This window comes from Protopterus annectens, chromosome 4.part0 (genome assembly GCF_019279795.1).
Source record: "Protopterus annectens isolate FY-2018-M chromosome 4.part0, PAN1.0, whole genome shotgun sequence".
Taxonomy (NCBI): domain Eukaryota; kingdom Metazoa; phylum Chordata; order Ceratodontiformes; family Protopteridae; genus Protopterus; species Protopterus annectens.
Window position 1 is genome coordinate 1,489,219,382 of NC_056733.1, and position 27,385 is coordinate 1,489,246,766.

The following is a 27,385-nucleotide window of genomic DNA, read 5'->3' on the forward strand; positions in this document are numbered from 1 at the left end:
AAACACGTGTACTCCACCCGTATGGCCACTCTCAGAGCGGTTTCAAATACTTCTATGCGGCTACTTTCTCACGCAACTGAGGGAGCCGCTAGAGCTAGCGGAGCGGGCCTCGTCATGAGGCGTCAGGCCTGGCTCCGCCACTGTGACTTTGCAGAGCCCTTCAATGTGACCTTCGCGAATGCCCCCTTTGATGGTTCTGCCCTTTTTGGCAAAACAGTCCGCGAAACACTGGTCCAGAGCGAAAAGGACGGGAAGACACTGTCTGCCGTCGGAGTCCGCTTCTCAGCTCTCCAGAGGTCCTTCTCTAAGAACGAAAAGGGACAGAAGAAGATGTGGTTCCGGAAATCGCAGCAATCCCAACCTGCTCCGGACAACCAGTCCTTCCGTGGCAGAGGAGGACAGGGAGGTCGCCATCCTAGAGGCAGAGGGGCTCCTAGGAACTTTGGGTCCAGAGAACCTTTCTCTGACAGACCCATGCAGCAACCCTGAAGGGTTGCCCGGCCGTCCATCTCTGGAGGCGGTCGGGGGGCGGTTTTCGAAGCACCTGACAACATGGGAGTCAATCACGTCAGATCGTTGGGTGCTTCGGGTGATATCCAGAGGCTATTCGATCCCCTTTCACAAAATACCCAGATTCCGAAGCCTCCCCGATGTACCACCCGATCAAAGGGAGGCTGCAGCTATCGAGATCGCGCAGCTGCTAACAAAAAGAGCCATTCAGCGCGTCCCCCGAGATCAGACCAGATCAGGGTTTTACTCCAGGTTCTTCTTGGTGCCAAAGAAGACGGGAGACTTAAGACCGATAACCATAACCAGGGTTTTAGAGATTCTTTCTCAGACAGATCCTATCAGTGCTGAATGGATGTCTGACTGACTGTCTCTCTTTGGCAGTTGGGGGCCGTCTATCCCTGCACCAGAGACCCTGGAAAGGATGACTGGATGTATTCAGTATTTCTTCAGAATGCATACCATCACATCAAAGTAAACAGGTGCTGCAGAAGATGCATACACTTCCGGCTGGGAGCCAGTCATTACCAGTTCAGAACACTGCTCTTTGGTCTCACCACAGCCCCCAAAGTGTTAACCAAATGCATGGCAATTGTAGCTGCTGAACTGAGACTGCTTGGATTCCGAGTGTTTCCTTACCTAGACAATTGGCTTCTGACTGCCTCAACCAGGCATCAGCTGATTCATACAAGGGGCTACTTACGCCAACTGTGCTCCCATCTGGGAATATCAATCCGTTACAACAAATCTAAACTCACGTTGATTCAGATTCTGGAATTCATTGGTGCCCATCTGAATACAGTCACTCAAAAAGCTTCTCTTCCTCTGTCTCAAATAGATACCATACAATTCCAGGTCAAGAAGATAATTCAAAAATTTTCCCTTCTGGCATGACTGATGCATCAAGCTTTGGGCTCCATGGCAGCGGCAGTCACCCTTGTACTGCTTGCCAGGTTCCTTATGAGAATCCTTCAATGGACCCTCACCACTCAATGATCTGGTCTCCAACATCCATTATTCATGCCAGTCAAAATCAGTCAAGCATCCAAGAATTACCTTCTATGTTGGATCCTCTCCAATCAACTCCATGATAGCATTTTTTGTTCTCCCTCTTCCCAAGCCAGAGTGACCATGGACATCTCTCAGCTCGGGTTGGGGGAGCATTTCTTTGGAAGGACAGTCCAAGGCACATGGTCCCACAAATAGGCCAGATGCATATCAATATCGTGTAAATGAGAGCTGTCCTCCATGTACTGCAGGCCTTTCAAGACACTCTCAACTGTGACTATTATAATTCAGACAGACAATATATCAGTAGTCTGGTACTTTTATAAACAAGGAGGAACCAGATCTTACCCTCTTTGTCAAGAAACTATGAGAGTTTAGAAATGGGTGATCTCTTCCACTAACTTTCTAATAGCAACACATATTCTGGGAAAATCCAGCGAGAATGCATACAGGTTAAGCAGGTCCATTCTGATGCCCCATGAGTAGTGGTCACTCTGTCAGTGGTGTGGAGAGAATTTTCCGTCAGTGGGGCCAACCATGCTGCAATCTTTTTGCCTCTCCCTTCAAAAACAAATGCAGTTTCTTTGCCCTGATCCTCCCGTCAACGAATCACTGAGAAATGCTCTACTTCATGCTTGGCCCCCTGGTCTCGTTTATGCTTATCCCCAATTACTCCTCATTCCCAGACTGGTACAGGAAGCATCTTGATTGAAGAGCACAGTTATCCTCATTGCCCCTTACTGGCCTTGTCAGATTTGGTTTCCCTTCCTCTGGCCTTATCTTCTGCATCCATCTGGATCCATACTTCAGACTTTGGATTCAACTCTTGAGCTCCTTCCTGTATCCTTGATGTCCTGCTTCATCCCTGTTGCCTCAGATCTCATTTGCTGTGTTTGCGAAAAGACACACATTCCACTCTTGAGCACTTCTATTGGTTTTGAGTTTGATTATATCTATTACAAAATTTTTTGATTACTATTTTTCTTCCTCCCTCTAGTTTCATTGGTTATCAGGGTAATTTGTCTTTCCTTTCCCTTTTTCCGTAATATTTCATAGTACTCTGTCTCTACCATTGCTGGTATTGTTTCTCTCTCTTACCCTCCTTTTTTGGGTATTTCTCTCTGTCAGTTGGTAGTTTTTTTCCTCTTCCTTAGTTATTAAAAAAAAAACTTGCTTAACCTGCCTGTTTTTCTTTTTTTTTTGTTTTTTTTTTTTTTGCGGCTTTGTTTTTTTCTTCCTCACATTCTAAATTATGCCAGACAAACCCACCAGCTTTAAAAAATGCAGTTATTGTAGGCATAAGTTCCCAAACTCAGATGCCCACAAGGAGTGCGTGTATTGCCTTGGAGGCGGGCACTTGGACATGTGCAGAATCTGCGCCCATTTAATCTGAGAGACCTCTCAGAAGGAATAAGCTTATTTTAAGGGGTCTTCTTCTCTCTTATTCCACTCCAGGGGCTCCAACTCCCTCTAAACTTAGTGAGTATGTTTCTCTGGAGCTCTGAAAGCCTTCTCCCTTGAAGTCCCGTAGGTGTTTTTCATAGCCGCCAGATGAGACTAGGAAGCTCTTGGATCCGACCCCTCTGGATCCAAAGACTTTTCAACATTTGGATCTGAAGCCTTTGGATCCTAAGGCTTCAGCTGCTACAGTTATTATGATCAGTCTAACTGTTCTCCCCTAGGATCCTAAGTCATTGGATCTAAAGCCAGGTACCTCCTTTGGGAGTGCTACTCCCAACTATATTATGAAGCCAATTTCACCTACCTTGCCTGCTCAGCTTCTCCAAACAACATAGAAGCATTCCAGGCCCTCTTCCACATCTTTTTCTTGGTTCTCCAGAAGCTTGTCGGAAGCAGATGTGGATAGGATGTTGCAAAGGTTTCTCAGAGCTCAGATGCAAATGGTGTCTTACAAGCTCCGTTCCATATCAGATCCATGAGTATGCCTGTTATATCTAAGACTATTATTCCTCCTTCTCCAATCCCTCCAGCAGTTTTGGGGCCAAGGATCCGAGTACCCAGAGAGGCTCAGCTTTGGATCCAAGGAAAGTTTCTTCCTCCACTCCAACTGTGTCTTTGACTGGTTCTACTCCAGTATCCTCTGATGAGAATGGGTCTTGGAATTGAGTTGGTGTCTGATCTTAGTGGGTAGGTTCAGCTCCACTTTTGTTGGATCCATCCCTTTCACTTGGAGTTTCAGCCCTGGACAGTTCGGAGGAGGCAGGTCAGAGCTCCTCCCGGTCTCTTGGCCTTCATTGTGGTGGAAAGGGCTTTTTCTGTCCAGAGAGAACTGTCTTCTCATGTTTTGAATCCTACCCCTTTACTCTCATTGGTCCGAGCTCTGAGTTGACCAGACCAATTCCATAGAGACAGCTAATATATCCCATAGAAGAGTTGCCCTGGAAGAGGACGTGTAAGAGGAGACACATAGACTCCCCCTTGGAGTTTCTTATGTAAGACATTGATTTTGATGGAGAGGAATCCTACAGATCACCACCAGGTGACATTTCCTTTGGAGATATTCTAGAGATCCTGATGCAGAAAGGTGGTTGGTCCTCCCAAACCCCCTCTCCTGAAGAATCTGTGTTCTTGGAAGTTTCTGGTGCTGGCCCGTCTAACTCTTGTATAACCCCCCACCCCTCCCCGGTGGGTGAAGTTATTGATCTGGTTTCCCGCCGGACATGGAAGGAACTGGATATTGTCGAGCCCATCCCCAAGCACCCTGAAAAAGTTTTTGTCCCCACCTACAGAGAGACCCCACTGGAGCAAAGGAGTCCTAGTTGATGCTTTGGTGGTGGTGGTGGCAGCCTCTGAGAAAGAGCTAGTAGAACATAGCTCTCTTGTCCAAGGGAGTACAGAGTATTGGACAGATTTGGAAAATGAGGGCTCACCTCAGCTACTTTCACTCCGAGGTCACTGAATTATCTGGCACACTTTATTAGACTTCAGAGAGATTTGACTAAAGAGCTATCAAATACGCTGTCAGAGTACATGTCTATTGAGGATTTAAAAGGACTTCCTCTCAACTGGTCACTCTTATCTATTTCAAATGCTTTGATGATGTTAATCTCTCACACAGCTAAAGGAGCCTCACGAGCAGCCGGTTCTGGAATCACCATAAGGAGACGCACCTGGATGCGGTTATGTGACTTTTTGTGGAGCCCTTTAAGATGTCCTTTGTTAATGCCCCATTTGATGGCATTTCCTTGTTTGGGCCATCAGTAAAAGATATGCTTACCCGCAGTGAACAAGAAGGAAAGACGCTGTCTGCTGTGGGGATCAATTTTTCTACACCTCGACGGACCTTCTTTAGGAACGAGAGAGGTGGTAATAAAATTTGGTTCTGTAAATCTTGGGGACCTTTCCAGGATTTGCATGGAGAAAATTCCTTCAGAGGCAGAGGGAGAATTTTCAGTGGTAAACGTCACCCTGGAGGCAGAGGAGGCCTGCAGTACAGGGCTTTAGAGATTCTTTCTTGGACAGGCCGTATCATTGCTCCTGAAGTACTGCCCAACTGTCCAACTCTAGAGGGAGTCGCTGGTCAGTCCTCTTTGCACCTAGATGCCTGGACGAACATTACAAGAGATTTATGAGTGCTAAGAATAATATCCAGAGGTTGTTACATACCATTTTCCCTTCTTCCTCTTTCTCAAAGGAAGACACTTTCCCATGTTCCACCCAGTCAGAGGAAGGCCACATCACAAGAAATACAAAAGCTGCTAGAAAAAGAGTCAGCCAGAAGATCCCACTCGACCATCTAGGATTTAGAACTTATTCATGCTTCTTTTTAGTGCCAAAGAAAACAGGGGACCTCAGACCCATTTTGGATCTAAGCAAATTGAGCCAGTATGTAAAGTAAATGAAGTTCTGAATGGTCACAATTCAGTCCACCCTGCCTTTTCTGCACAGAGATGATTGGAGGTGCTCTGTAGAGCTTAAGGACGTGTGCTATCATATCAAAATAGACCATCCAGAAGACATCTCTGCTTTCGGCTGGGCGCCAGTCATTACCATTTCAGAGCTCTACCATTTGGACTCAACACAGCCCCCAGGGTGTTAACCAAATGCATGGCAGAAGTCGCAGCTCACTTGAGACTGAAGGATTTCCAAGTGTTTCCATATCTGGATGACTGGCTCCTCACCACCCCCTCCAGCATCAACTACAACATGCTAGAGACTATTTGCTCCAGATTTCCAGCTCTCTGGGCATCACACTAAATCTTGCCAATCTCCTCCATCAAGATTAGTGCATAAGCACTTGGGTCGATGTCAGCTGCCATGATATTACTCCCTTCCCTTTTGCACGCTTCTTTATGTGGGTCCTCCAGTGGACTCCAGCTGTACAGTTGTCCAGTCTCTATTAACCCCTTTCCTTTCAAGTAAAACTCACCCTAATTTGCAAGTGATACATTCACTGGTGAATAAAATTCCAAGATCTTTTTCTGGGCAGACCCTTTGTTCTACCGATCCCAATAGCCAGAGTGACCATAGATGCTTGTCAACTGAGGTAGGGGGGGCATTTCTTTGGAAAAACTGTCCAAGACATATGATCCACCCAAGAGACCAACTTGCTTCTCAATGTCCTAGAGATGAGAGCGGTCCTTTTAGTGTTGCAGGCATTTCAAGATGCTCTTCCATTGGGGACTATTGCAGTTCAGACCTGGTACATCAACAAACAAGGGGAAACTCAGGCTTACCCCATTTTCAGAGACTCCATGAGGGTTTGGCAATGGGCTATCTAATCAGACAACTTTCTAATTGCGACACAAAATTATGTGGAAAACTAACGTTCTTGCAGACAAACTAAGCAGATCTATTCTGATGCCTCATGAGTGGTCTCTCAATCATTCAGTAGCGAATATGGTCTTCAGGTATTGGGGGCCAATCCTGCTGCGAACTATTTCCTCTCAACAAGTGCAGCAAGTATTTTGCTCTGATCCCCCTCGGGGGGGAGTTATCGAGAGATGCTGCCTTCACGTTTGACCCTCGGGTCTCCTTTATGCTTATCCTCCTCCCCTGATTCCAAGATTTTTGCAGAAGTCAAGAAGCCTGAAGAGCACAGTAATCCTCATTGCCCCCTTCTGACCTCTCCAAGTATGGTCCCCCTTTCTACGGTTTCATCTTTGTTGTCCTCCATGGATACTGCAGCCTACTCAGGATCTCCGCTCTCACCCGTCGGGGACTCAACACCCAACATTTAGGCCATCAAGCTGACTGCATGGATTCTCTGCTTCCAGTAATAGCTAAACAGTCCAGGCTGTCTTCCCCAGTTTGTGACATTATTTTGACTTCTCAAAAAGATTCTACCAAAAAAGTTTATAAGAGTAAATGGAAAAGGTTCTCTATTTGGGCATCAGATAAGGAGATTGATCTTTTCTCTGCACCAGTTTCTACTCTTCTTCATTTTTTAACAACTCTGTTCAAAGATGGGGCTAGTTTCTCTACAATTAAACTTCATTTGGAAGCAATTTTAGATTTCCGTAGAGGAAATAAATCTATCTAATGTTGCCAATCTTCATTTATCCTTGACCTTTGGGATATGGTTCGGATCCTTGGAACTGGCTTGCGCAAGCCAAAAACTCTTGAGCTAAGACTCTACCCACAATACCTCTCTCCAGATTACCTCAGATCTCATATGCCACTCTTATCGCAAGAAGTATCATCCAGATTCTCTCACAGCTAAGTGAAATTTTCATAGTTTTTTTCCTAGAATTTCTTACTTCGTCTTATATTTATTTATATATATATTTATATATATATATATATATATATATATATATATATATATATATATATATGTATATAAAATATGTATTTATTTGTACTTCTTCTAACTACCTTGTTTTTACTTCTAGTTTTCTCTCACTTTTCTTGGCAAGTGAGTGTGCTTCTTTTTACTTTATGGTATTTTTTCCCTACCATCGTTGGTATTAACTCTCTCTCTCTCTCTCTCTCTCTCTCGCTGTACCTCTTTAGGTAATTTTAGACTACCATTGTTGGTAGTTTTCTTTTCGTTTTGTGTGTGTGTGTGTGTGTGTGTGTGTGTGCGCGTGTGATTGCTGCCTATTGACCTTTCATTTTTTTGTGCATGTCAGCATGGCAGATAAATCAAAAGGAACTACTGGCTTTAAAGAGTGCCAGGATTGTGGCTGGAAGATGCCCAATTCCAATGGGCTTTCATCCTGTGTGTATTGCTTTAGACCCAGCTCATCTTCAACAAGACTGTACTATTTGCCAGGAGTTCAGTAACTGGGCCTTAGTCGAAAGGAAAAATAAATTAATATTGAAAGGCCTAATTAAGTCCTCTTTTGAGGAGGCTGTATCCAAGTCTGATACATCCCCCTCTAAATCTGATCTCTCGGACATAAGAAAAGTCACTTGGTGCTGATGTCTCCTACCGGAGCGGCAGCAGAAAAGCATAAGCCTTCCACTTCCATTACTTCAGCAGAACTGAAGACTAACATTAGGAAACTTTCAGAACAAACTACCTTGACACCATCTACTATGGCACCACAGACCTCGATGCCGGTCACATCAGTGTCAACATCTTCAGCTTCCCTGTCTGTACCAACTCCACTTACTACGCTTCCACAAATATTGGAACTTCCATCCATGTTGAAAACAAACATAATTACCACACCTAGGACAAGGTATTCAACCTCTACTGACCCCTTTGTGGGACAGCTCCCAAGTCCTTTTCTTGACAGAACAGAATCCTGCGTAGGCTTATCTGTCCATTCCTCCAGGGCTCTAACTGAAGTCAATGTCGTGAGGTTGGTGGATCAGCTCCTACTGGCCTGGGGTATTTCTCTCTTCCCAGACCCCTCTTCCTTCTAGAGTTGTGGCGTTTTCTCCCAGGACTCCACCAAATCTTCCTCCTCTAACCTCCTCTGAGGACTTAGAGCGTACAACTCTGATCCCTGCAGTTCCAGCTGCTCTGGTACCAACAACTTTTTCCCCTTCAGTTCCAGGATTTGCCTTGATTTACTCTGTTCCTTCAGAGTCAATAAATTCCTGGGGCCATAGCTCTGCTGTTGGGTTGGAGGGTCATGGACTGGCTCCAGTTTTTTATTCAACGTCATCCTTGACTCTTGGAACCTCAGCTGACATGGGCTCAACCTTGGCTCCTGCTTCGGGGGTAGGTCTCTTGGAGCAGGGTGTGAACTCAGTTCTGAAGTTGTCCTTATCAGTTCTGGGCTCTCATCCCTCTTTTGGGAGGCCAGCTTTCCAGGTAATGGAGAGGGCATTGGCCTCTGCGGGCTCTCAGTTGGCCCCTTCCATGTGTGAGTTTTATCTCAGGACTTCCTCTTGCCCAGAGCTGCCACCAAACTCCACGCCCAGACAGTGAGCACCTAAGCGGCAAGATACCCCTGCACAGGGCCTCTCTTCTTCAGAGTCCACCGCAGAGATTCTCACTGAAGAACTACCCTGGAAAAAGACGAGTAAGAGGAAACACAGTTTCCCCTGAGGAATCTGTCACAGAAGAAACTGACTTTGATGATGGGACATCCTAGAGATTCTGATACAGAAGGGTAACTGGACGCCCAATGAACCTACCTCTGAGGAGTAGGTGCACTTACTTTTTGTACTCACCCATCTACTTCTTGGGTGACCCCTCCTACTGACGATCTTATTAAATTCATTGCGCAGTGGGCTTGCAAGGCTCCTGACTCTGTAGAGCCAATTCCCTGGAGACTGGACAAAATACTCTCAGCTCCAGAAGACTACAAGTATTGGGCTAAACGGTTAGCAGTAAATGCTATGGTGGTGATGGCGGCCACCAAAAAGGAACTAGCTGAAGAGAGTTTCACTGTTCATCCCTCTAATGGAGAGTCCAGGGAGATGGACAGATTCAGAAAGCGGGTGTACATGTCATCGACCTTCACTTTAAGGTCTTTGAAGTTTATGGCACATTTCACTTGGCTCCAGAGGGAGCTGATCAAGAAGTTATCAGAAACCCTAGCAGGAGGTGTGTCTGAGGAGGTCTAGGATAATGTGGCCTCTCAGCTAGCCACCTTGGTGTGTATTTCCAACTCGTCCGTGAGGCTCATTGCACATGCAGCCGAAGGGACAATAAGGGCAGTGGGTTCAGGCATTCACATAAGGCATCACACCAGGATGCACTTCTGTGAGTTTTCAGAGCCATTTAAGTCTTCCTTCGGCAATGCTCCTTTTGACAGATCTTCCTTATTTGGCCCCAAAGTCAAAGAAACTGTAGCCAGGTGTGAGAAAGATGGAAAGACCCTTTCTGAATTGGGCATACATTTTTCTGTTCCTCGAGGGTCCTGCTCTAGGAATCAGAGGAGTGGAAAGATGTGGTTCAAGAAATCCCAAGGGCCTTTTCATGACACACGGGTGGTGGCTCCCCTCAGGCAGGGGAGGAGCTCTTATGGAAGACACTGACCCGAAGGCAGAGGTGGCCCACAAAATGAGGGTTCCAGAGGTTATTTCTCTGGACAATCCTATCAGCACTTCTGAAAGCGGGCCCGATTGCTTACCTCTGGAAGCAGTCAGGGGAAGATTTTCTCTGCACTCAAGGGTCTGTTGGCAAATAACTTCAGATACTTGGGTGCAGAGGATCATGTTACCATATTTCCTTCACTCTTTTTCCAAGATCAAAATGAAGACTCCCCAATGTTCCACCCAATTAGAAGGATCAAGCAGCTTTAGATATTCAAAAGCTACTAGAAAAAAGAGTCATCCAAGAAGTCCCACCATACCAGATAGGATCCGGATTTTACTCAATGTTCTTTTTGGTGCCAAAAAAGACAAGGGACTTGAGACCAATTTTAGATCTCGGCCTCCTGAACTAATTTGTTCAGCAAGCAAAATTCTTGATGGTCATAGTTCAGTCTATACTTCCCTTAAAAATGACTGGATGTGCTCTATAGATCTTCAGGAAGTATATTAAAACATAAACATAGACAAACGCTCCAGAAGGTTCCTTCACTTTCGTCTAGGAGACAGTCCTTTTCAGTTCAGAGTGTTGCCCTTTGGCCTCACCACAGCTGCCAGGGTGCTCACCAAGTGTTTGGAAGCAGTAACAGTTCACTTGAGTCTGCACAAATTCCGGATGTTTCCTTATCTACACAACTGGCTCATCACTGCTCCCACCAGGTATCTACTACTTCAAGCAACAGATTTCATTCTGCACCTGTTCGTTCAGTTAGGCATTATAGTGACTCAGTTAAAGTCTCATCTAAGTCTCACTTAAGATCTAGAGTTCATATGAGCTTGTCTGAATACCATCTCCTGTGTAGCTTCCTCTTCACAAGCTACAGTAGGTAAAATCCAAAGTACAAGCCATTCTCTCCAGCAACAAGGTTCCTGCAGTTTTAGTCCTTCGAGGTTTAGTGTCCGTAGCAGTAACCATTACCTTAGTTCCACTAACAAGATTTCACATGCGGCTGCTACAGTGGCTTCTGGCATCCCAGTGGTCCATCCTAATCCATCCAATTTAATCATCATTGCAAGAAAGACAGACTGGTGGATGGATTACGAGGAAATGATTTTAGGCCGTCCCTTCATTCCTCCTCAACCCAAGGCCATATTGACCATGGACACCTCCCAGATGGGGTGGGGGTGTGTTATCTGGGAAGAACAGTCCAAGGCACTTGGTCCCCGATAGAGGCCAATCTGCATATCAGTGTTCTGGAACTGAGGGCAGTACTGTTAGCATTGCAAGCCTTCCAATCTGTCCTCCTTCTAGGAATGATTGCATTTTAGTCGGATAACATGTCAATTGTCTGGTTACATCAGCAAACAGGGCGGAACCAAGTCTTACTTCCTGTGTCGAAGTTCTCAGAGTGTGGCAATGGGAGATATCCACCAACCATTTTTTAATAGCAATACACATCCCGAGGAGCTTTAACGTGATAACAGACAAACTGAGCAGATACATTTTCCTGCCTCGAGTGGTCTCTCAATCCCAGAGTGATAAAGGAGATTTTCCGTCACTGGGGCCAGCCTTGCTGCGACCTCTTTACATCATCCATGAACAACAAGTGCAGCAGCTACTTTTTCCTAATTCTCCCTCAGGAGGAGTCCCCAAGAGATGCTGTCCTTCATGATTGGCCCTTGGGTCTAATCTATGCCTTTCCTCCCTTCCCACTGATTTCTGTCTTAAAGAAAGCCAGCAGGTTGAGAAGCAAGGTGATCCTCATTGTGCCCTTCTGGCCTTGACAAGTCTGGTTCCCCCTTTCTGTGGCCTCATCTAATTCACCATCCATGGATTCTGGACCCAGTTCTGGATCTTCTTTCTCATCCACAGGGACTGATGCACCCCAATCTTCAGAAGCTCAAGCTTACAGCTTGGCTCCTCCAATTCTGTTAGTCTTCAGGCAGAAAATTTTATCTTCCCCAGTCCAAAAAATTCAGTTGGCTTCCCATAGACCTTCCACCAGGCAACTTTACCACAGCAAGTGGAAAAGATTTTCTATTTGAGCATGCAATAATGGTCTTAACCCCTTTTCCACACCAGTTGAAAAGGTATTGGAGTTTTTAGCTATGCTTTTCAGCCAAGGAGCATCTGCTTCTACTATTAAGGTCCAACTAGCTGCTGTTTCCAATTTCCATGATGCCTTTGAAGACCATTCACTAATTTCCCATAGAATGTTTAAAGTGTTCATGAAGGAAGCCTTGTGGTTGAAACCTCCATTTAAAGACTGTCTAGCTCATTGGGATCTGACTTTAGTTTTGCAGTCTTTGGTATTTTCCTCCTTTGAACCGGCAGCTACATGTCACTTAACGATTCTTTCATGGAAGACCATTTTTCTGATAGCCATTACCTCCACCAGAAGGATTTCTGAGATACAAGCACTATCTTCAAAACCCCCATAATTGATTTTTCATAAGGATAGGGTTTCTCTAAGAATCATCCCATCTTTTCTTCCTAAGGTGGCCTCAGAAACTAATATTAATCAAAACATTGACTTACTTTTCTTTCCAAATTTTTACAACAAAGGTGAATATTGCTTATATTTGATGGATGTTCACAGATGATTATGTTTCTACCTCAACAGAACTAAATAATTTAGAAAATCGGATCAGTTATTTATCTCCTTTTCTGGTCCATCTCCGGGAAAATGTTTCAAAAGTCACCTTGTTAAGGTGTATTACTATGGCTGTATTACTTTTATATACAATGAAAAGAATCTCCAATTACCAGTGCCACTGAGAGTGCAGTTTACTAAGGTAATAGCCACGTCTGCTGTTTTCCATTCCAAGGCTTCCATGGATGAAATATGCATGACAGCAACTTGGGCTACTTTGCATACCTTTATCATTTATTACAAATTAGATCTGGTCTCCAGGGGAAGAGCATTTTTTGGCTCTATGGTTCTCAGGAATATCCTTCCATAAGGCCACCCGAGATTTAAAGTAGCTGGGGACTCTGTCCCAAAGGACAAGGACAAATGAAGATTGACAACATCAGATAAAGAAGTTATGTACTTACCATAATGTTCCATCTGTGTTGTTGATCATTTATCCTTGGCATTCCACCCTCCTTCCCCCTCCTGCAGACTTTTTGGAGGTTTGATGCTTGTCCTGGTAACGTTATTAGATTTAACCTTGAACATAGCCTCTTCAATTCCATATACATATTCTTCTGTCTTTCTGTGTAGCTGCAAACTCATTCTGAGGTAATCTGCAGAGAGATATTGTGGGTATAGTCTTAGCTGAAGAGTTTTTGGCTTGAGCAAGCTGTGTAATGGCTGAGCCATTTCTGAGGATTGGAACCGTATCCCAAAGGTCAAGGATACATGAAGATGGGCAACACAGATGTAACATTATGGTAAGTACATAACTTTTTTTTCTTTGCTTCATCTATATTGTGTAAAGCTTTTATGAAAGGCATTTTTCTTCTGAGGCCTCCAATAAAGGATTCCTCACCTCCTTGGGATCTTACTGTGGTACTTCAAGGTTTAACACAAAAACTTTCTGAACTGTCAGACAAATCTGATCTAAAATTTCTGTCATGGAAGTCAGTTTTCTTGGTAGCTATAACTTCAGCAAAAAGAATATCTGAACTCCAGTCTCTTTCAGCAAAAAAAACTTACATTGTTTTTCATAAAGATAGGGTTTCCCTGCAGACTAACCCTTCATTTTTACCTACAGTGGCTTCTGAAAATAACATCAACCAATCAATTGACTTTCCAGTTTTCTTTCCAAATCTGTCAAATAGAGGAGAGTATATGCTACGCTTCCTTGATGTGCACAGATGCTACATTTTTACCTTCACAGGACAAAACTGTTTCGAAAGTCATACCAACTTTTTGTGTCTTTCACTCCAAATTGCCTAGGCCAACCAGTTTCTAAAGTTGCCCTAGCTAAATGGATTACAAACTGTATCTCACGGATTTACTCTCAGAAGGGTATGATAATGCCAAAACCTCCCTGAGCTTATTCAGCTTGATCCGTGGCTACTTAATCTGATTTTTGATCAAGAACGCCTATTTATGACATTTGTGCAGCAGCTACATGGTCCAAGACTCATATCTTTGTTTCACATTACAAACTGGACATCATATCTAGAAATAGAGCCTCCTTTGGTTCAGCAGTACTCCAGAATATTCTTCGATGAGGGCCACCCAAGGTCAGCATAGCTGGGACTTTGTCCCATAAGTGAGGAAGAATGAAAAGGGCAATATCAGATTTATAAGTTATGTACTCACCATAACTAGGCATTCGTGTTGTCCGTTTTCAGTCTTCCTCAACTCCCCTCCCATCCATCTCCCATCTATTTTCTTCTGGAAGGACCTATTGGACTGTGTTTGAAACCTACAGTTCTAGGTATGAGCCTTGTCTGTTTTTTTCTATATGTTTAGATTTATTCTCTTCTGTTATTGGTAAACAGAGCAGCAAACTCAATCTGAGGCAACAGGCATGGTTTAGGGCACTGTGGGTAGAGGGAGTCGGTAGAGAGTTGGATCCGAAGTCTGAAGTATGCAACTGAGTGGAAGAATGGTGAGTACATAACTTAGAATTTGTCTTTGTTTACCAGGAAAGTCCGACAGGGTAATAGCCATTTATAGCGGAGGCCCAGGGAGAAAAGCTCCATTTTCTTACATTGCATTATACCAAGTTCTAGCTAAACACAAAGAGTAGTTAGATTTCTATTTACTGTTTAAAAATTTTGTCTAGGAAAAGGAGCATTTTTAGTAGCTGTTACATCTGTGAGGAGAATTTCTGAACTTCAGGCTGTATCATCCATATCTCCTTACATTGTTTTTCACAAAGATGGAATTACCTTACAAATCAATTCATCCTTCTTACCAAAACTAACTTGAAGACTAGCAAATCAAACAGTTCTGAACTCCAGGCTGTATCATCCATATCTCCTTACATTGTTTTTCACAAAGATGGAATTACCTTACAAATCACTTCATCCTTCTTACCAAAACTAACTTCTGAATTGAATATCAAATCAAACAGTTCAGTTGCCTGTCTTTTTCCCTAATTTTTCAAACAAGGGAGAATACATGCTACATCTTTTAGTTGTACATAGACAACTAAGTTTCTATTTACACAGAACAAAGGTTTTCAGGAAAACAAGTTATTTGATTGGTGACACCGAATAGACTGTGATCACCAGTTTCTAAAGTTACCCTGTCTAAATGGATTACTAATTGCATTTTCGTTTGTATAGTCCCAGCAAGGTCTCTCCCTACCAAAACCTCCTAAGGCACATTCAACTAGATCTGTGGCCAGGTCTAGAAATTCCATTGATATTTGCACAGCAGCTACCTGGTCTAATGCCCATATTACTCATTGCAAATTAGACTTGACTTCTAGAAGTGGAGCTGCTTTTGTTTCAGCAGTTCTCCAGAATATCCTTCCATGAGGGCCAACCAAGATTCATGTAGCTGGGGACTCTGTCCCCCTATGTTGAGGAAGAATGAAGAGGACAACATCAGATATTAGTTATGTACTCACCATAACTATGCATCTGTGTTGTCCATTTTCATTTTTCTTCAACTCCCCTCCTTCCCCCCTTCCTGTTATCTTCTGGAGTGATGTGATGGCTATTTTGGTACTGTCTTCTGGAGTGATGTGATGGCTATTTTGGTACTGTTAGTTCCAGGTTTGAGCCTTAGCCTTTCTGTTATTTTGTTTTTCTTACTATAACTTAGGAGCTATAAGGCAGGAAACTCGATCTAAGCTGTTTTGGGCTGACTAGGGCATTATAGGTAGTGGGGGGCAGCTCGGGATTTGGATCCATAAGTTTGTGAATTGTGGCTGAGTCAGATCCAAGGTCAATTCCGTGACCTATATGTTGAGGAAGAATGAAAATGGACAACAGAGATGCATACTTATGGTGAGTATATAACTTTAATTTTTGAAAGGTATTAAACAAAATATGTATGTAGGAAAGAATGAGTGATGTGATATGTTGCAATATTTATGCAAGTTAATTAGTACAAAAAAGCAGCTTCAAATATATTTGAAGAGAAATACAGGCAAAGTCACCCAGATAAGGAAAATTTCACAATACAAAACATAAGATCACAAAGGTGAATGTAGAACAGAATACTAGTAAAGTAGACATTGAAAAAATAGAAGCTGAAGTTATGGAATACCTGTGAAGTAAAGGATTTAGTGTAGAAAGTCTAACACAGGTTATGGCGTAGCATGATAGAACAATGAGTCCCCCAAGTAAGGAGAATTAGGAGGAGGTGGAGACATCTGAAGAAGAAATATGGACATGGGAAAGAAAGAAAGAGAGCTTTAATATGGTGTAATATTTATGTAAAGGAGAAAGCAAAGCTAATAATTACCAAAAAATGGCACCAAAGATATTTGAAGCGAAATGCAGGCACAGGCATCCAGAAATTTAAAATTTTACAATAAGAAAACTAACGGAAAAAGTAGAAAAGAGGATTAGTAATGGAGAAGTTAAAGAAATAGAATCTGAAGTTATGGACTACCTGCAAAGTGAAGGATTTAGTGTAGAAAATCTAACTAACATCACAATGTGATGTAATAATGAATCCCAAAATTAAGGAGAAACCAGTGGAACAGGAAGCATCTAATCAATTGCCATATGAAGATACTTTGGAGCCTTCAGCAGAAAACTATTTAAAAAGTTCAGTTGGAGTTGCACAGCAAGGGAAGGAACAGGAAACTGTGGCAGCTCTCACGCAGTCAGTAGTGTGGAATGATAGGCCAGTCAGTTCGGTACCTTTCCGTTATCGGGGCAACAGTTCTAAGAGGCTAGGCTGTGCACGCAATGATCACACAGCTGTTAGCCCTGAAGCAGTTGCTAAGGAAAGAAAGGTGTTACAACTACCATTGTGCCTAGATTGTGGCTGAAAAGGTCCAGGGACTTACCCAGCTGACCACTTAACAAACAAGCAGATAGAATAGATAGATAAATAAAACTAAATAAATAAAACCAGGAGTAATAACAGCTCAGCAGCATTCGAATATTACTGTGTCATACCCAGTTGTAAATCAATCAACCCTGCTCTCTCTCTCTCAATGTATTTGTCTGAGAGGCAGTTTAACTGAGTGACACTACAGAGGACATCTAACTTGGCAGTTTACCACAAAAGATTATGACTGTGACTGGTTTGAATCCTGTTGTGTAACGCCCGTAATGATTATGTTCACTTTGACAGGCATCACGGAATAACTCACAATGCATGAAGCTGTCTCTGCTACTTTTGTTGCTGTATGTAGACTGACAGTTCAAACACAGACATAGTAGGTAACATTCTGTACGCTCTGCTAAGAGAAGTCAGCACAAAACCTGCCAAATGCAAAGTTCTTCTTCCACAAGGATCACAGCAAAATGCAGCAAACTGAATGAGCAAACACTCAGGATCTTTTATTTTTTCAGTGGCACTCCCCTTGCACACCATGTAGGGGACTTTACCCTCCACTTCCTTACTTAAGTATATTAACTTTATGGTCACTTAACTAATGGGAAAAGAGAAACAAAATGTTAGGTGCACAAACTCCTTACCGCATGAGGCCCCGCGACATGAATTTTACCTACGACACAGAAAAGGTTGTATTTAGGTAAGTTGTTGGAATGTCAGTGACATACCAAAGCTCCTGTTGAAGGTATCAGGAGTGTCTGCCGAAATCTACATTTTATACTTAATTCGGTACTTTCCTGCTTCAAGGCTAACAGTTGTGCGATCATTGCATGCTAGTGCCTTGGAACTGTTGCCCTGATAACAGAAAAGTACCGTCGGTTCACATGTGTAAGAGCAACATATGCAGGGTGAAGCTGAAGAGAATATTGCACAAGAAGATACTCTGGAACTTTTCTGTAGAATGCCTGTAGGAAACAGAGAACAGAAATGTGCCCTTAGTTTATAAGAAAATGATCTAAGCAAATAATTGCTTGATTTAATAAATATGGATAGGCATATTAAGATCAATGAAAGAAATAGACTACAGAAAGTCAGTAAGACCCGAAATGTTAGAAGTATGATAAAACAAATGAACACAGTAATCAAGACTGTTCATAGAAATTCATGCGATGTAACAAACATAAATAGGATATATTACTGTGCAGCTAAATTAATAACAGATAAAGTCTTACCACAAAAACATAGGGCAGTAAGGGAGAGGAAGGGGAGCAGTCAAATGCCATTGTGGAAGTATGGACTAGAGAAAACTATAAAGCAATTAAGACAAGAAATGTCACTGTCAGAAGAGTACAAAAGAGGGAACATATTGACAGAAATACTCAGAGGTGATAAAAGCAAGATGCAGTATCAAAACAGTGCAGAATATATTGTACACGGTTGCAAATAAACTAAAGATATTAGCACAGGCAGAAAAACGTAGAAGATATGCAGACAAATATAAAGGAAAAGTACAAAATAAGCAGTTCGTTCATGACCCCAAAAAGTTTTATATAGAATTGGGAAATAAGGCAAAAGGCATAGAAACACTACCAAATAAAGAAGAAATAGTCACATATTGATATTCATGAAGATCCTGTGGAACATAACAAAGATGCTGAATGGATAGAAAAAGCAAAAGAAAGAATAAGAAGTTCAAATGTACAAGATATGAAATAGCATGAAGTAACGGCCAGAGAAATTGAAACAGAATTAAGAAAAGCTCCGAACTGGAAAACCCCAGGCCCAGATGCAGTACTTAACTTCTGGCTAAAAGTATTAGCATCTTTACTTGAAAGTTTAGCCATGAATAAGAACTGTTTATATGCGCACCCCTCCATAAGAGTGAACCTGCAACATGTCCTAAAATTATAGAGCAATAACTTGCCTTCCAACAATGTATAAACTCTACACTGGAACTGATGCCAACAGAGTTTATAGTCACTTAGAAGAAAACTGAATCATGGCAATAGAACAAAAGGGTAACAAAAGATAGTCATATGGAACAAAGGATAATTTGTTGTTAAATAAAGTCTAAATGGAGAATTGTAAAAAGGGGAATAATCTAAGTATGGCATGGATTTACTGCAAAAAAGCATTTGGCAGCATCCCACATTTATGGTAAAGGAGTGCTTACAAATGTATGAGACACCCTACATTGATCAATTATTTTACAGTAACCGTGAAACAATGGCAAACCACTTTGCAGCTAAGCCATTGATAAAGGGCAAGGTATTATCTCAGGGATATAAATTCAAAGGGGGATATTCCAGGAGGATTCTTTGTCACTGCTGCCCTTTTGTCTTAAGATGTCCACTTAATAGATTAGGTCATGGCTGCAATTAGGTTGCTGGAAAACAACAAAGTGTAAAGATTTCTCAGCTTATTTTTGTGGATTAAAAAATGTTTAGTTCAACAGTCAAGGAGTTGAAAGCACAACTACAAGTGGTCAAAACTTTATCATGATATAAGAATGTCATTTGGTCTTGATAAATGTGCAAAAGCAACCTTTAAAGCAGGAAAGGTGGCGACCGAAAACAGTTTCAGTCTGGTACAGGAATGTGATATAAAAGAAGTTGAGTAAGAGGAAGTATATAAATATTTGGGAATTGATGAAGTATCAGTAATAAAAGATGAGCAAATATGAATAAAACTTAGTAAGGATTATTCTGGAAGACTAAAATTAATAACTGAAAACAGTGTGATAAGAGACTTAGGGACACAGGTGGACAGTGGTCTCACCTTCGATAACCACATCGCCACAACAGTCAGGAAATCCCTTCTATGTGGCACACCTCATCACTAAGGGCTTTTCATCCAGATAAAAGGAGGTCATTGTCCCACTGTACTCATCCCTCATTAGACCCATTAATAGAATACAACACCCCGTTTGGTATGTACCTCTCAAGACATCTGCAACAACTGGAAAGGCCACAGAAATACCTCACTAAAGAATCACAGGCCTAAAGCAGATGCCCTACGCTGACCGCCTTAAAAAAACTCCAGCCATACTCTGTCGCATATCGTCTACTCAGAGGCGATCTCTGCTTAACATACAAGGCCATGTCAAACCCAGAGCTGTTTGGACATGCTACACTTAAAGAAATCCTAATCCCTCAGAGCCACATGCTCCAGGGATCTAAACCTTGTCATCATAATAAACAAAACATGCTGGAGGGATAGGTTCCTGATTGCCCATACATGTCAAGCAGAATGCCTCTTTGACCCTCTTCTAAAGGAACCTTGACGATTTGATGGGAGAAAGGAAATTCACCCTGGGGATCACGTCAGTTGCCCTGCTGGACAGGGGTCCAGGGAAGTAAATAGTGTGGGAAGAAATAGCCAGGGAATTGTTATGGCTAGGCTTGTATAGGCCCTAGGGCTGATAGCCTAGTACCAACCTATGAGCTCTGACAACTAGGAACAAAGTCCCATCTCTAAACCAGTTTGCTCTTCCTGTTCTTACTTACAGTTTTGGGGTCATTGACTAGCACCAAAAGATCAGTTGGACAGGTAAACAAGAAAAGTGCTTCATGCTTATCAAATAATTTATAAGAATAAGAATCAGTGTATACCAAAATTATATATTTTCCATTCTGAAGGCGGTATGGGCCCCCTCAAAATTGATCACATGTATAGATCTACAGTCATAGAACTGCATACATGGCTGCTAACCTCACAAGATTCAAACATGGGGAAAGTTTTAAAACATGAGGAGAACATGTCTAAGATGACTTCCCTGCTTAGTTTAGCAAAAGCATGTCAGTGTCACACAGGAATGGAAATCAAACCAGAAGTAAATAAAAAGCAGGCAGCAAGTGAATGTGCCAAAAAAAAAGAATGAAAAATATAAGGTGAAGGATTAGATGAGAAAGCAAGAAATCTAGAAAATGCATAAATATAGTTGCAAGTACAGAAAACTCCTGGAACAACCTTGTGTCAATCAGGATATATCACAGGAATGGTTAAGGAGAGTTGAATTTAAACTAAAAGACGAAAGGTTAATATTGGCAGCCCAGGGTAGTGGATTACACACATGTTGGTTTATAGAGTCCATCGAGCATGTGGGAGAAACAGGCAAATGTAGGTTTTGTAAAACAGAATTGGAAACAGTCGCACATCTTGTTGGGTGTGATGGCACTAATGGCAGAAGGCCTGTGCCTTGAAAGGCATAATAATGTGGCATGACTGTTGCATTGGGGATTGTGCAAACATTATAGTAAGGTAGCTGAGAAGCATTGGAAACATGAGCCACAAAACAATATAGCAAATGATGAAATATATATCACATAGAATCACCCATTACCAACCGTTCAAAAAACAAATGCAAGAAAACACTATATACTAGTCTAAGAATAGAAGACAGAAGTAGCTTTGATCATTGAAATTGCTACACCCAGTGATTACAGTGTCTTACGTAGAGAGAGAGAGACACAAAGCCATAAAATACTAGGATTAGCCAGCAGAAACAAGGGCAATGTGGAAGAAGGATACCTAGACAGTTCTAATAGTAGTAGGAGCAATGGGTCTCATAAGGGGTGGCATAAGCCACAAAACTTTGGGCTAGGCTTATAAATGCCTTAGGGCAGATAGCCTAGTATAAACCTATGAACCTATGAACCTAAAAAAGAATTTACAGTTGTATTTAGATAATGGTACCGATACATGTAACTGTATCAGAAGGAGCTGATTCTAGGCACATTGCTGGTGCTCAGAAGAGCACTTTTGACTAACATCAAAGATTGAAATAATACAAATTTCATGGACTTTAATCATACTTTGACTTAGGAATGGGGTCCATTCCAGTCATTGGATTAGAAATACAAAAGTCTTGGAGAAATTAAAAAGCACAAATTGATCAGTGCTCTTTGCGTTTTAAAGAGTACCGAACTATTAATAATTGTGAAAATCGGGGCACGAATGGCTAAGCTTAAAAAGGCTGTAGGCCAGTGAGCTTAACTTCCTTTGATCCTATTAGGAGCCAAAAATCTATTTTCAAAGTACAGATTTCTAATCCAGAGAATAATATTCATACTGAGAATAATATTCATACTAAGAAAGTAAAGAAGTTCAAAAATGTACTACAGCCATGTAAGAAAGCAGTCTTACAAGAAGATATTTCTGTAGTGCCTTTGTTAATATTCAGACAATTAATCTTAGAATAGATCAGAAGTTTACAGCAACAGTCCTATACAATTTTCCTTATTTGGAAGATCACCGAGGAGATCAGACAGATTTACAAGCAGTGTGAGAGCTGACTATGATTCTAAAGATTGCAAAGTTGCCTTCATAGAAATGACTGTTGCATGTGAATAAAAAACTTATTTGATGTAAAAAGCTTATGACATAAAGTAGAGTTAACGACAACTTGAAAATATCAGTGTAGCGTTTTGCATTATACCTATGGAATATTTATATAGTAGTACATTTTGAACTTGAAAAGAAGTTGTAGTATGTTTGTGTAAATATCCTGAAATGGTAAGAGAGATCTCAGACAGGAAATGCTTGCCAAGTAGTATGCCCGATTCTGGAATGCAGTCAGAGTAAGAACCTCATCAAGGTTGCTTACCCATCTGAGTTGTCTGACTCTTTACTGAGCATCTCATACAATGCAAATGTTACAGTAACTGTATAGCTGTAGCTGTATAGTATGATCAACTTTGTCAGTTCTTCTGTATGAATTATTAGTGCACTGCAGAATTTTTAACTCCAATTTGCTTTCCCCAAGTTATTTTATTATGTAAATCTTAAATTTCAAGTAGTGCAGGAATGAACTGCATAACACTTAATGGTAGTTTTCTGTTACAGATTGGGTGTACAAGCCACGATTTGGAAAGATGAAGCGTATTCTGTCAAGTGGTACCACTCAATGTTCTTCAGGTAGCAGTACAGATAAAACTAGCAAAACTCCATGTACACATCTAGCAGAACTTCCCTGCCAGCAAACTACCCTCCGTGCGGTCATTCCAGCTCTCAAGACTGATCCGGGTCACCGAGCTAGTAAGTATAACACTGTAGATATTATGTTGTCCTTTTCATTTTGCCTCACTATTGGGTTACAGATCCAACCCTTGGATGCGACTTGGACGCATTTTTTAGACTTAAATACTAGTCTTCAGCTCCTCCCTCTACCCATAATGCCCTACACTCCCTGTAGCTTCCTCAGATCTCATTTGCCTCCTAGCTGGTATGACGCTGATTCCTAGTCTTGAGAGTGGTTCAGTGCTTACGATAAGTAAAACTTCTTTTTCTGCCCATATTTATTATTCTTATTCAGTTTAATTACCTTTCCTTCTAAGTATTTTCTCCTCCCTCCCTTCAGAGGCTTCATTGGCATTAGGGCGTGTGTTTTTGCCATTACTCTTCCTTCTGCTTCTTTGCCTGACCGGTTGGCATCTCTGCCTTCCATTTTTCTGCTAGTTTAAAAAATACATATGTGTTTAATATTATTATATAGTCTTTCTGTAGTGTTTTTTTTTGTTGCTGTTAGTGAACAGGGTTAGTATATTTTCCTTACTTTGCTTGTTTTTTTGGTGTGCTGTGCTGTTGTTGCTCCTGTGGTAATCATGTGCGACAAGCCCACTGGGTTTAAATGGTGCTTGGAATGTGGGCACAAGATTCCGTATTGTGATGCACACAGTAAATGTGTTTACTGTTTAGGGGCTGAACACCTGCTTTTAGGGTGTGTTATCTGTGAGGGATTCAACCCCTGAGCTAAAGCTGATCGTAGGAACAAGCTCATTTTGAAGGGTCTCTTAACAGCTTCATCTTCGTCAGCGACTCATACACCCTCAGTTAGCCTTTCCAACTTTTCAAAGCCTAGGAAGCGATCACAGAAATCATCTAGAGCTTCCTTGTAGCCACCAGCTAAATATGCGAAGACGTTGGATCCGAAATTAACAGATCCAAGACCTACTTCAGCCCATCGGATCCAAGGTTCTCATCGGATCCAGCAGGCACCAGTAATATTATTGTCTGTCCCAGACCTTTCTCTTCCACCTCGGATCCAAATGTGCAAACTCAAACTCTTGAGTTTACAATCAGGACAGTTTCCCCAATGCTGCTCACGAAACTGCTTCAGACTCTGTCTAGACATTCCAGGCCTGCTTCGGCCGCCACCTCTATGTCCTCAAGGAGTCTGTCGGATGTTGATATAGACAGGATGATGTGGAGGTTCCTCAAAACTCAAATCCAGATGGGGGTGTTGTCAGCTCTATCCCCAGTTAGATCCATGAGTGTCCCAGCTGCTTTGATCCAGTTTCCTTCTCCGATCTGACCAGCAACATCAGATTCCCAGGATCCTAGGTACCCGAGAGAGTTGGCTTCGGATCCAAGGAAGCTCCCTTCCTTGACTCTGATGACTACAATGACCAGCTCTGTTCTGAGATCTTCGGATCAGAGTAGGTCTCGGATCTTTGATGCCAGCATCAGATCTGGGGGGAGGGGTTCAGTTCAGACTTTTTCAGGTCCATCCTTTCCTCTTTGTGCTTTGGCCCTTGACAGCTTGGGTCCGATTCTGTCTGAAGATCTGGATCCAGGGTGATTCCTGTCCATTCTTCTTCGACTGCCTCAGCTTTGAGGGAGATAGGGGGAGTTTCTCCTGGTCCATTGGCTTTCCCTGCTGTGGAAAGTGCATTCTCTGCTCACAGAGAACTGACCTCTTTTGCCTCCAATCCTCCCCTTTGTCCTTCACTGGATCTGAGTGCTGAGCCCATCATCTCTGTCCAGGGTCAGCCTGCCTTGAGGAGCCTCCAAATCCCCCCCTGATGAAGCCCCCCTTTCTTCCAATACCTCCCCTGAGCACCCCATAGAGGATGCTCCTCAGAAGAACACGTGGAAAAGGAGGCACATTGATTCCCCAATGGAGCCGCTCACAGAATACATGGACTTTGATGAGGGAGAGGGATCCCCACGACCACCACCTGATGATGTCTCCTTTGGAGACAAATTAGAGATTCTTAGGCAGAAAGGTGGCTGGTCAGTCCAGCCGCCTTTTTCTGAGGAGTCCATGTACTTGGATGCTTTTGGGGTGGGCTCATCTACGTCTTGGGTGACTCCTCCCCCTGGTGAACAAACTTGACTTATTTTTCTGCCAGGTTTAGAAGGAGCCGGGCATTATTGAGCCAATCCCCAAAGGCCTGGACAGATTTCTGGTTGTCCCCAAAGACAGACTTCATTGGTCCAAGGGTGTCCCTGTTGATGCCATTGTTGTGGCAGCAGCCACCAAGAAGGAGATAGCCAAACAAAGCTCCTCTGTCCATCCGCCGAACAGGGAATCTGGAACGATAAACAGGTTTGGTAAGCGCATTTATATCTCAGCTATGTTCATGCTGAGATCATTAAATTATTTGGCACATTTTATTCATTTGCAGAGAGATTTGGTCAAGGAACTTTCCAACTCTCTTGACGAGACATGTCTGATGAGGACTTCAAAAAAGTATCTCCCCATTTGGCTACTCTTGCTTCCGTGACTAACTCTTCCATGAGGCTCATCTCCCACTCAGCGGAGGATACCTCAAGGCCAGCCAGCTCATGTACTGCAGTCAGAAGGCATGCCTGGATGAGGCTTTGGGACTTTGCGTAACCTTTCAAGGCATCCTTTGTCAATGCCTCTTTTGATGGCTCCTCCTTGTTTGGGCCATCTGTCAAAGAAACATACCCTCAGCGAGCAGGAAGGAAGGACCCTGTCTGCCATTGGGATCAAGTTTTCTACCCCTCAGCACACCTTTTCCAGAAATCAGTGAGGTGGTAAGAAGACTTGGTTTTAAAAGTTTCAAGATTCTTTTCAGGATCAATACGGGGATTCTTCCTTCAGGGGCAGATGAGGAAGTTTCAGTGGTAGACACCACCTTAAAGGCAGGGGGCGTCTGCAGAGCAGGGCTTCTGAGAACCTCTCTGTCAAGCCTTATCAACGCTCCTGAAGCACTGCCTGACTGTCCATCTCTGGAGGCAGTTGGGGGTCATTTCTCCCTGCACCTAGATAGCTAGACCAAACTGACAACAAATGCCTGCGTGTTAAGCATAATGTCCAGAGGTTATTGCATTCTCTTTTACCTTCCACCTCTGGTAGAACAAAAGAAACTCCCTGACATACCACCCAGTTAGAGGGAGCATGCAGTACTGGAAATTCAAAAATTGCTGCAAAAAAGAGTCATTCAAGAGGTCCCAACAGAATAATGAGGATTCAGACCTTACTCCTGCTTCTTTTTAGTGCAAAGGAAAATGGGGGACTTGAGATCCCTTCTAGATATGAGCAGTCTAAATTAGTATGTAAAGAAGTCAAAGTTCCGGATGGTTACAATTCAGTTACGGTTCCTGCTGTGCAAGGACGAGTAGATGTGCTCGATAGACCTTCAGGACCTGTACTATCACATCAAAATAGGCAGATACTCCAGAAGTCATTTCTGCTTCAGGCTGGGAGCCAGTCATTACAATTTCAGTGCTCTGCCCTTTGGACTCACCACAGCCCCCTGGGTGTTTACCAAATGTATTGCAGTAGTGGTAGCTCACATGAGACCGAAAGGATTTCAAGTGTTTCCATATTTGGATGAGTGGCTTCTAACTGCCCCTACCCCACATCATCTACTTTAGGCCAGGGAGTATTTGTTCCAGATCTTCAGCTCCCTAGGCATTACTATAAATCTTAAAAATCAAACCTGTCCCCCATTCAGAGGTTGGAATTAATTGGTGCCTTTCTCGATACAATGCACCAGGTAGCTTCTTTGTCTCCTCATCGCATAACGTCCTTGAGAAAACAAGTACGGGAGATAATTTCTTTACCTTCTCTGTTGGCGAGACTGATTCTTCAAGCTCTGAGCTCTGTCAGCTGTCATCTTCCTAGTGCCCTTAGCAAGATTTTTGATGAGAGTCCTCCAGTGGACATTAGCTGTTCAGTGGTCTATTCTTTACCAGCAATTATCTGTTCCTATCATGTTAACTCCGATTTGCAGATGACATCTCCACTGGTTGTTTCACTCAGACGACATGTCCCTGGGCAGGCTGTTCCTATTTCCTCCCACCACAGCCACAGTGACCACAGACGCTTCCTAACTAAGGCAGGGGACGGCATTTCGAGGGAAAGATGGTCCAAGGCATGTGGCCTTCCTTGGATACCAGATTGCATATCAACATCCTAGAGATGAGAGCAGTTCTTCTAATGTTGCAAGCTTTTCAGGACAAACTCCCTGTGGGACGATAGCAATACACACTGACAACATGTCAGTAGTCTGGTATATCAACAAACAAGGAGGAACCCTTTCTTACCCATTATGCAGAGAGGCCATGAGGGTCTGGGAATGGGCAATATCATACCAGGGAAAACTAGCGTTCCAGCAGACAAACGCAGCAGATCCATTCTAACAACTCAGCAAGTTCATTCAGACTCCTCACAGCTGGTCCCTCAGTCAGTCAGTGACTAAACTGATTTTCGGCTGTTGGGGCCAACCTTGCTGCAACCTCTTTGCTTCCCCCCAAAACAACAAGTGCGGCAAGTACTTTGCTCTTATCCCCCT

At 42.8% G+C, this 27,385-nt stretch overlaps 1 protein-coding gene across 2 annotated transcripts in view; it reads left to right on the top strand.

Moving 5' to 3' along the window:
• The window catches only part of SOX30 (SRY-box transcription factor 30), a 1,614,116-nt gene that overhangs the window by 411,324 nt on the left and 1,175,407 nt on the right, over nt 1-27,385 (top strand). For both annotated transcript variants that reach the window (XM_044069331.1, XM_044069330.1), the window contains exon 3: nt 22,683-22,874. In XM_044069331.1, coding sequence (XP_043925266.1) covers nt 22,683-22,874 — 192 coding nt within the window. The remainder of the gene's footprint in view (nt 1-22,682; nt 22,875-27,385) is intronic.